The following is an 11,344-nucleotide window of genomic DNA, read 5'->3' as shown; positions in this document are numbered from 1 at the left end:
ATAAACTTGAATACCCACTTTTGGTGAGGACTTGGTGTGTTATAAGTTCTTTAAGGCTTATAAACATAAGTACCCATGAAAATAGAAGGTCTTAGTGTGTGGCATTGTGACAGGAGGTTCAACAGCCATAAGCACACTATGACAGGGATATGTCTGACCTTCGCCCGGTTGGTTACGACATGCATCATACATAAGTGTTGTGTTGCATGTCGAATGCTCGGAGAGACTTGGTTAGCTACCATGGCCGGAGCTCTACACGACGGTGTAGTTATGTGGAAATCTCCGATTGCATGCCGAGGTGGATGCAATGCGGAGAAAATGGGTGATTGGCGAGAGGCAGCATATATGGGCCATAGTAAACTTGTTTAAAAATATTTTCTTTTTATTCAAGTTTGCATGTTTGTAGATTGCTTGCATTTGTTGCTTTTAGCTTCTGCATGTTTTCTCTGCTTGATTGCTTGTTGTGTGTTGCATGATTGATTCCGTGTGATTTTGGGGTTGGGATGAGAATCTAATCTTCTGCAGGGATCCCTGTTACTCACTAAGTAATCTTAGATTACTTATGATAGTGTTTGTCCTGCAGGCAACCAGTAGAGGGTGTTAGAGGGCGTGTTGGACGATAGGAGCCCGGAAAGTAGATTTTGTGCATTTGTGTAAAGAAAAAGTATGTTATATTTTATAAGAAAAATCTGTATAATCTTTTTGGCAATAGGTCTGGCCATAAACGCTTCAAATATTTTGCTAAGACTTGTGAATTATTTTATTTAATAAAAGAATCGGTTTTATATTCGAATACGAGTATCGGCTCATAGATCCTTGTCCGGGACAGCGCAACACTTGGGCATCGCGAAGGTATAAAAGCCTAAGTGGTGTCTATAGTGGTGGAGACCTCGCTGATGGTCCGGCCAAGGCCATAAATGGGGTTTAGAACCTTGGCCGGGTCGTTGGTGGTCGTTTCCAAGTGACGTCTCAGGGCCGTTCTGGGTATTTCCGGCCATAAGACGGTTCGGGGGCGTTACATTCAGCCCATCTTCCAAAAAACCAAGTCCACCTATTCAAATTCATTGACAAACTCTAGCTCATAATTAGCTCTAGATTGTGTCTATCTTCTCTTAGGCCGAGACTCTTCTCGAGCGATAAACCAATTAGACTGCTAGGTTTTCTCATTCAGTTAGTTAGATCTCTAGTATCTGCTCTTATATGGTAATCACCTCTGCTCCCGTGGTTCCGAGGTTTCTTGACGTTTCAGCTCTAAACTCTTATTGCCAACAACTTGATTATGGCTATAGAAGACTCTTAGCCAATAGTCACCATTTGTCAATACTAGCAAGCGACTTTAGCCACCATTCAAAGACCTTCAATCCTATATGCTTTGCTTTTCTGAAACCATTAGAAAGCATCACCCTTCTTTCGCCGGTAAAATTGAACTATAACTTGTCCATGTCATGCTAACTACAAAATTTGTGTGGAAGCCTTAATCTCCATGGTTATGGCTCTTATGCGAGAGAGACTCTACCTGTTATGTTACGGTGTGAGATATATCTTTGGTGCATCCTTTTGATAGCTTCTTTTGAGAGTTTCTTTGCTCCCAAGTTCATGAAGTTTCATGGTTTGGCCTTTAACTACTTAAAGGAGCTTTTTTCGCGCCAGCAAGACGCTTAGCAATGAATTCATTATCAACATCACCTAGTCTTTATTTGATAGGGACCATCTAGTTTTCATTGAACTTCTCGTGGAAAACTTATCGACACACCTTGACCTCTCATGTAACATTTTCTTTTTAGCTTATGCTTCAAAGCTTTTTTGGATTAATCGTCGTTTTATCTTATTTTATTTTTTTGTGATATTGAGAAATATTTTTGTATCTTTTGTTTTAGACTTTAGATCTCTGTACCCTGCTCTTATAGTTATGTAAATGAAATCAAATATTTCACCCCAAAAAAAAAACTTTAAAAGGCATTCTCATTTGTTTTGAAAAACTTTTACAATAAAAATTATTATTTTATATTTTATTAATTTTTTTGATGATGATAAAATTGGATGAGAGACTACCAATGCAAATGGTCTAATAACAAATCTGTAAGAAACCACAGTAATACAATATCATGTTTTTAATGACAAATTTAATTTTAAAAATAAAATTTAAAAACATAACTAAATAATATTGGAAATTTTAATATTTTATTAATTAGATATATATCCAAATCGGTCTCTCCACCATCTTATTCTCCTTAATAATAGACTTTTATCACTATTGATCATCATCTTCTTAGGTTTCACTATTCTTAATATTCTAGTTCTTCATGTTTCATTCCTAATCTCTTGATTTGATACTTTCTTCAATATCATTCTCTTTATAATTACGGTCTAATCAGTTTATATATATAGCTAATGGATAATAAATAACATAAACAAATTTTAATAATTTTGTTGACAAAATAGCATATCCATCCGTACGGATGATGGCATCTACAAAAAATGGTTTATATACATCTTGAGAGTTGTACACAATAAATACATAAATAAATACAAATTTGTCCTGTTACTAAATAAGTAAATAAAGATTACGTGCCTATCTCAAAGCTGATGTGTAAGAAACATGCACACAAATAAGCCATGCAAAATGAAATGTGTCGAGTCTGTTCATTAATATGTTTTCTTTACAGCGTGAAGACATAAAAGTAGCAATTCAAGTGTGTAAACTGTACATAGTCGATTCTATATACCTGGTTCTTGTTAGAATCAATTTATCCTTCAATAACTTTAAATAAACAAAATTCAAATAAATATTCTATAAATAGCTTTACATAACGCAAGTAAGAAACCACAAAAAGTAGGAAAGAAAAACAAAAATGGCTCGAGTCTCTTCTCTTCTTTCTTTCTCCTTAACACTTTTGATATTTTTCCATGGCTCCACAGCTCAGCAGTTTCCAAACGAGTGCCAACTCGACCAGCTCAATGCGCTCGAGCCATCACACGTACTGAAGAGTGAGGCTGGTCGCATCGAGGTGTGGGACCACCACGCTCCTCAGCTCCGATGCTCAGGCGTCTCCTTCACACGTTATGTCATCGAGTCTAAGGGTCTCTACTTGCCCTCTTTTGTTAACACCGCGAAACTCTCCTTCGTGGCTCAAGGTACGTACGATTCTGTCTATTTCGAGACTCAAATTCGTGACTCTATGGTCCATGCTCTTTAGAACAAATACATTGTTAGGGATTCATATTTTGATCAAAAATGCACTATATATAGGAAGAGGTCTTATGGGAAAAGTGATCCCCGGATGCGCCGAGACATTCCAAGACTCATCAGTGTTCCAACCACGCCAAGGCAGACAGTTCGAGGGTCAGGGTGAAGAAGGTCAAAGCCAAAAGTTCCATGACATGCACCAGAAAGTGGAGCACATAAGGAGCGGTGACACCATTGCCACAACACCCGGAGTAGCACAGTGGTTCTACAACGACGGACAGCAACCACTTGTCATCGTCAGCATCTTCGATCTAGCTAGTCACCAGAACCAGCTCGACCGCAACCCAAGGGTACATATAAACCAAAACCTCAAAAATATATCATTATCTAGTCACAAAATAACAAAAAAGTGATGTGCTTTTTTTGGTGTGTGTTATGAAGCCATTTTACTTAGCCGGAAACAACCCACAAGGCCAAGTATGGCTACATGGACGAGAGCAACAGCCACAAAAGAACATTTTCAGTGGATTCGGACCTGAGGTTATTGCTCAAGCTTTGAAGATCGATCTTCAGACAGCGCAACAACTTCAGAACCAAGATGACAACCGTGGAAACATTGTCCGAGTACAAGGTCCATTCGGTGTCATTAGGCCACCTTTGAGGGGACAGAGACCTCAGGAGGAGGAAGAAGAAAGAGTAGGTAACGGTTTAGAGGAGACCATATGCAGTGCCAGGTCCGTTGATAACCTCGATGACCCGTCTCGTGCTGACGTGTACAAGCCACAGCTCGGTTACATCAGCACTCTCAACAGTTACGATCTCCCCATCCTTCGCTTCATCCGTCTCTCAGCCCTCCGTGGATCTATCAGTCAAGTAAGTTAAAAATATATATTATATAATATAACTAAAAACCAAGTAACATTTGCATGCATATGAATGAGGATGGATATATTGAAAAGTTCGGTTCGGTTTATCTGAAACTCTATAACCAGTTTAATTGAGTTTCAAAATATTTTGGTTTGGTTGGTCTCAGTTAAGGTATCGTTCGCTATAATTATATGTCCATTTCTACATTTAAACATGACTCTTCAAACGTGTTTGCGTGTAGAACGCAATGGTGCTTCCACAGTGGAATGCAAACGCGAACGCGGTTCTTTACGTGACAGATGGGGAAGCGCAAGTACAGATCGTAAACGACAACGGTGACAGAGTGTTCGACGGACAAGTCTCTCAAGGACAGCTTATTGTCGTACCTCAGGGTTTCTCGGTGGTGAAACGCGCAACAAGCGACCAGTTCCGGTGGGTCGAGTTCAAAACAAACGCAAACGCACAAATCAACACTCTTGCTGGACGAACCTCAGTCATGAGAGGTTTACCATTAGCGGTCATAACCAATGGGTTCCAAATCTCACACGAAGAAGCAAAGAGGGTCAAATTCAACACACTCGAGACTACTTTGACTCACAGCAGCGGCCCAGCTAGCAACGGAAGGCCAAGGGTGGCTGCAGCTTAAGAGCTTAAAAATGTGGCGTTTAACAGTGAGCCTCTACGGCTCTACTGTTAAAGGAAGTTAAATAGTAATAATAATGTAACTAGTTTTTGTCGAGGTTTTTACTTGTAAAATGCAACTTCTTTTCTGAATAAAATCTCTTTTTGTTTTTCTCGATCGTCTCTTTATATTTTACCACTGTTTAAATTTTAAAACCTTTTATAATTTATATATTATACATACTGATTGAAATCTTGAGAAAATGAGAACTTTTTTTGTTGAAGAGAACTTAACCTTTATCATATTCGAGTTTATATGACCGTTAAATTGGGAGATCAATGAGATTGATCCAAACCGAGTCGAGATCAACGAAGACTATGAAGGGATCAGGTCGAGGTTTGGTAATGGAAGTGTTGTGGATTTGTCAATATATTAATTTAGGAAATTACCATTATTCCTATATCTATATAAACCGATGTCGTTATGTTACGAGAGTCTAACAATAATTCGTCACAAATACTTTGTGTTCTTATTCTCGTTATTTCATGAAAGTCAAAGATCTAACCTCTTGCACTTTTGATTAAAATTCAAAACCTAGCTTAACCCCCTACTACAAGAAAGTAGGTTGTATTTGACGGCCAAATCCATCGATTAGCCGTCGTCTACAGGTTGTATCGACAAATTTCCAATGAAGTTGATCAGTGTTTTATGGTGTGGATAAAATTTTCGTCGGATTGTCGGTCAGAAAATCCGTAGGTAATTAAGTTTTTGGGTAATAATCCATTATTTGGTTAACAAAAAAGTGTCATGTAACTGAAGCGTGTCTAATATGAGTTGAAGAGATGTCAAAACAGGCAGTACCGGTTGATATTCCACGTCTATCAACTAAAGATTCCATGCAACCACTTTGAAAAAAGTTTAAAATCTCTCAATCCAGCTTTCAACGTACGGAAAGATTCACCTATACCTATCTTGTAAGCTCTCTCAATAGTCTGTGAAGATATTACTCACTTGTTGGATAAGCTTCATCATTGCTTGGAGCCTAAAATATCCTTATCAAGTTGGATAATTGGACAAGAAGGCTCATCATCATAATCTTATTTAGAGTTAGGAGGTATCTAGTTCTAATAGGAATATGATTAGTAAAGGATTTCTAGTTCTATAAATAAGATTGTTGAATTGTGATAATTATTAAAAAAAGTATAAGAGCTTGTGAGATGTTTAGTGAACTAAATATGACATCTACTTTATTCCTAAACTAAAGAGCAATATTTTGAGTTTGGGACAGGCAACCAGGTATGGCTGTGATGTTAGGATGAGACAGAACTACCTAACACTACACATACGATTCTTATGGAATAAGGTCTCCTAACAGACTTTATAGAATAAATCTCAAAATTGGTAAACCGGCCTGCTTACATTCAAGAAGCGAAGAAGAGACATGGAGATGGCATGCAAGACTCAGTCATATCAGTTTCAAAACTATCAGAAACATGTCAACAATGGAGATGGTCTTTGGACTGCCAAAGATTGATAAGGAGAATCAACTATGCGAGTCATGCCTAGTGTGTAAGTGATATATCATGGTTTTTGTGGTTTTTAACCATGATATAAGGAGTCTTTTAGTGTCTTTTCATTTGTTTCTAGATTGTTTTTGAGTCTTTATAGGTTTTTAGCATGAAAGGAGCAAAGTGGAGCAGTTTGGATCATTTTGGAGCAATAATCTGGAGGAAATCAGCTTGGAGTCGAATATGAGAGAGGGCATCGATCGACACTAGAGAGCATCGATCGACACCCTTGTTGCCAACGAGAAAAGAGCCAAATTTGGAAGTTTTACAAATTGCCCGAAGTTTTCCATATTTGCAAGACTAGTCCCTGACGTGTTTTAGGACATATATATATAGTTTTTAGGTTTTCAAAACCCTTAAGTTTTATTCTACCAAGTTTTATTTTTTCTGCAACCCTGAGAGATTTTTGAGAGCTATTGGAGAGAGAGATCTGCTTTGAGAGAAGAATTTCTTGAACTCCTTCCTTACTCTTTTAAATTCAATTGCATATTATTCAGAATTATGTCTTGTTCTTCATTTATTAAGTCTGAGTAATTTGCTTGTTAGGTTTAGGATTTTTCACAGGGATTTTATGAATTATTAGATCTGTTTATTTAGGATTCTTTATCTATCTAGATCTTCATCTTAGGTTGTTCTTCATATTAATCCTTGATTGGCCATCTAGAATTAATACCCTAGGAAAATAAATTGATATGAGAATATAATTGATTTTCCTGATAAAACCTTTTGATGAGCAAAATTATTTCTTGCAAAGAGATTTGATTTAATAATTTTGTGAGCAATCTAAACCTGATTTTATTGCTGATTTATTACCTAGAATTTTACAAAGAGATTTGGATTTTCTGCTTTTAAATTTAGATATTATTTGCAGTGAGAACTGATTTAATTTACAAAAGTGTTTAGAGTTCTAGATCTGTTCTTAATTGTTTGAATCCTAATTTATTGTTTGATTTAATATTTCATAATTTCCTGAGAAATTCCCTAGGCTTAGCTTTTTGATCTTCTGAATTTACAACAGCTTTTATTTAATATTTTGCATTGCTTTTATTTTAATTCAATTTAATTTGTTTAGCATAATTGAAAAACTCTATAATTTTTTTTGTAGACTTGAGTCCTTGTGGAATTCAACCCCTAAGTACTGCATTGACCTCTTAATTTGAGAGAGTAGCTCTAGAGGGTAAATTTGAGCTTATCAAATTTTGGCGCCGTTGCCGGGGACTCTCTGATTCTACCATTAGATTTAAGTTTTTAATTTCGTCTAAATTTTTCTTTTTATTTTCTACTTACACGTTTTTGTTTTTCTTCTCTTTCGTGTTTCAGGTGCATGCCTCCTAGACCTCACACAAGGAGCAACAAATCTGGTCCTACTATGAATTTGTCAAACCAAGAGTTGGGAAAACTTGAGCGTGAGAATAGAAAAGCAGCTAAATCTCTGAAGATGGTTAATACGATCATTCTGATGCGTGATGAGGCTGGTGTTTTGAGGGATCAAGAGGGCCACTTGCGCAATGAGCATGGCCAAAAGCTTGATGCAGAAGGAAACGTGATTCCTGAACCTGTTGTCAACGAGCAGGCTGTCGTGAACCAGCAAGCTGGTATCGTTGATGATCCGGATCTTGGTGTCGATCGACACCAACCAGGTGGCATCGATCGACACCCACCTGCAGACGTGCGTGGAGCTGCCAACCACGTACAGAACCCCGTTCGACGACATGAGCAAAACCGGGACTTGATCAGGAACATTGCTGACTACAATAGGGCTGATCTGGTGTATGAGAACCGGTCTGCTATTGTTCCTCCCCCTTTTCAGAGGAATGATTTTGAGTTGAAACCTGCGTACTTTCAACTAGTTGGGCAGAGACCTTTCTCTGCTTTGCCCAATGAGAAGCCTCTGGACCATATTGAGCATTTTGAGGATCTTGTGACCAGTATCAAGGCTAATGGAGTGACTGAGGACTTCATATTCTGCAAGCTCTTCCCATACTCACTTGCAGGAGAGGCATCTCAGTGGTTGAAGCAGTTGCCAGCTGGATCTTTGACATCTTGGCAACAAGTCAAAGTGGCTTTCCTAAACCATTTCTATGATGATGCAATGTCAGATGAGTTGAGAGTCAAGCTATCCACTTTCAAGCAAAGACCAGATGAAGCTTTCAAGGCAGCTTGGGTGAGATTCAAAGCTTATCAGAGGGATTGTCCACACCATGGTTTTTCAAGGGTACAACTGTTGAGTATCTTCTTCAGAGGGTGTGACTGGAAGTATCAGTTAGCTTTGGATGCTGCAAGTCATGGGAACTTCAAGACAAGATTTCCAGAAGATGCTGAAGTTTTGATTGAGAATTTAGCTGCTAGCAATAGTACTAAGAGAGCAGATGCTGAAAGGAAGAGATTGCATGGAGGATTTGATTCAAACCAGTTAGCTTCTGTTAATGCTAAGCTGGATTCAGTGCATAATCTCCTTATGGGTAAGAAATCTGTTCATTTTTCTGCTGAGGTTGAGACATATGAGCCAGAACCTGATCAAGGACACCAAGAGGAGGATGTGAACTATGTGTATGGGAATCAGGGACAGCGGTTTGGAACTCAGCAAGGCAATACGCCTTACAGTGGGAACTCTTTAGGCTACACTTCCAAGCCAGAGTATCAGCAGCAACAACAGAACAATGGCTATACAAGGACATATGGGAACTCATCTTATCAGTCTCCACCTCCTAAGAATTCTTCAGAGAGTAGAATGGAGGCCATGCTTGAGCAGCTTCTACAAGGACAAGAGAATCTGACAGTGACATTCAATGGAAAGATTGACAATGTCTACACTGAGCTGAATGGGAAGATAGAAGCATTAAATGTTCATGTTAAGAAGCTGGAGGTTCAAGTTGCACAGACTGCTGGGTCTGTAAAACGGCAAGAGAATTATCTTCCAGCAAGAACTGAGTCAAACCCCAGACATGCTTGCAATGCCATATCTGTGAGGGATGAAGATGCTGTTGAAATTGCTTCTGCCGAGCTGGGTGAAAAATCGACAAAATTCTCGGTTTCAGATGATGGTGTCGATCGACACCACCTAGGTATCGATCGACACTCATCTCAGACGGAACTAAAAGCTGTGAAATCTCAGGTTCCAGCTGCTGAAAGGGTCTACAAGCCTAAGGTTCCTTTTCCCAAGCCAAGAAAGTCTAAGCAGGAGATGGAGGAAGCTAGATGCAAGGCAATGATGGACAAGGTGATGATTGAGATGCCATTGATTGATGCAGTGAAGCTTTCACCACCACTAAAACGCTATGTAAAGAGAATGGTATCCAATGGTTTGAGCCCTGAAGAAGGAGCACTGCTTACTAAGGATGTCAGTGCAATTCTGTTAAACCAGCCTTCACAGAGGAAGAAGGAGAAGAAGCAGGAGGTGGTTGTCTCTAAGGAAGTGAGTGCAATCATTCAATGTAGGACTGCTAAGAAATTACCAGATCCTGGAAGCTTTGTTCTTGATTGCTCTATCTCAGCAGGAAGGTTTTCTCACTCACTTTGTGACCTTGGCTCTAGCATCAACTTGATGCCACATTCTGTTGCTGTGAGACTTGGGATGACAAAATTCAAGCCAACTCAGATTTCTCTTATCTTGGCTGATCGCTCCCGAAGAACTCCTGAAGGTGTTTTAGAGGATATTCCAGTTAAGGTTGGCAACTTAATGATTCCCACTGACTTTGTGGTGCTGAAGTATGATCAAGAGCCTAAAGATCCTCTCATCTTAGGAAGATCTTTCTTGGCTACAGCTGGTGCCATCATAGATGTGCAGAAGGGACACATAGCACTGAATGTGGATGGTTTGAGTATGAGTTTTGAGATGGATAAACTGAGGAGAGCTCCTACTATTGATGGACAGACTTTTTCTGTTGAAAAAGTTTCTGCAACACGAGCATCAGGCTCAGTGTCGATCGATGCCACCAAGAGGGTGTCGATCGACACCCCTCCACATCCGAGACAAAGCTTGTCCAAAGTTGAAGCTCCAAGACAGAAACCTGTTCCCAAACGGAAAGTCTCCCATTCCACCCTCCAGAGTCCTCAGGTAAGGCAAAGGTACACCTCTTCTGCACCTAATCCTCCTCCTATCATCAACAAGAATTTCAAAGAGAGAAAAACTGTTTTGCAGTTAACCAAGCCACGAGATTATCGTAGAGTGCTTGTTTCTTCTGTTGATGGTTTTGCAGGACATAAGAGAGGCAAACCAATCCCTAAATCCCACCCTGGTCCTGTTCCTCACATCCTTGGCAAGCCTCATGCACCTAAAGCTTATAAACCACCTTGGATGAAGAGGACCTCAATGCCATGTTCTGATCCTCCGGATGCCTGAGCTCCAACACAGTCAAGCTAATGACTGAAAACAAGCGCTTAGTGGGAGGCAACCCACTGGTAGGTTTTCTTTTTCTTTTGATTTTGATTTTTATTTATTTTATTTTTATTCTTGCTTTCCTCTTACTTGATAACACTGGGGCCAGTGTTGTTTAAGTCTGGGAGAGGTTAGTTACTAACTATGATTTCTGTTTTTGAGTTTCAGTTGTGTCAGTCAAAACCATAAAGTTTGAGTCAAATTTTTCAAAATTTTTCTTTTTGTCTTTGGGAATTATGATCTTGATTAATGATTTCTCTTATTTGGCTAACACTCTAATGATTATTTGTTTATGCTTGATCTCAGAACTGAAGCTTAGAAAAACTATGAGCCTTATCAACAATCCTGAAAGCCCTTATTCAATGGATATCTGATTGATCTAACGTTGTCTCAACCTTTATCAGGATTTTAACCGGACTTAATCTCTTACTTTGGGGTTGGAAATCAGTGGACTAGACTTCTTCTTCAGGCCATACAAGACAATGCAATTTTTCAAAGTATGTCTCCCCTCTCTCTTCCCTTCAGTGCTTTAAACAAAAAAAAAAGATCAGAAAAAAAAAGAGAATAAAAGATGAGATGATTTTGATCAGTTTAGAGAGGTAGGTAAATTACCAGTGACCTCATTATTCTACTCTTGAGTCAAATGATCACACAAAGCTTGGAAGCGAGGGGTAGGTAAATTACCGATGATTCCGGTATTCGCTTACACCTTTGATTAGAAA

General features: G+C 38.9%; 1 protein-coding gene across 1 annotated transcript; it reads left to right on the top strand.

Annotated features, from left to right (window-relative positions):
• The first annotated feature begins 2,590 nt into the window (after positions 1-2,590).
• Positions 2,591-4,851, top strand: LOC147919618 (12S seed storage protein CRA1-like). Its single transcript, XM_087505091.1, has 4 exons — positions 2,591-3,135; positions 3,251-3,537; positions 3,629-4,060; positions 4,296-4,851. Exons 1-4 carry the CDS (start codon positions 2,853-2,855, stop codon positions 4,698-4,700), a joined length of 1,407 nt encoding a protein of 468 aa, XP_087361217.1. The 5' UTR covers positions 2,591-2,852; the 3' UTR covers positions 4,701-4,851.
• Positions 4,852-11,344: the final 6,493 nt, after the last annotated feature.

The sequence above is a fragment of the Camelina sativa genome, chromosome 20, assembly GCF_030686135.1.
Source record: "Camelina sativa cultivar CO46 ecotype springtype chromosome 20, ASM3068613v1".
Taxonomy (NCBI): domain Eukaryota; kingdom Viridiplantae; phylum Streptophyta; class Magnoliopsida; order Brassicales; family Brassicaceae; genus Camelina; species Camelina sativa.
Note: the sequence above shows the minus strand (reverse complement) of the source record. Positions and strands in the feature narration are given on the sequence as shown.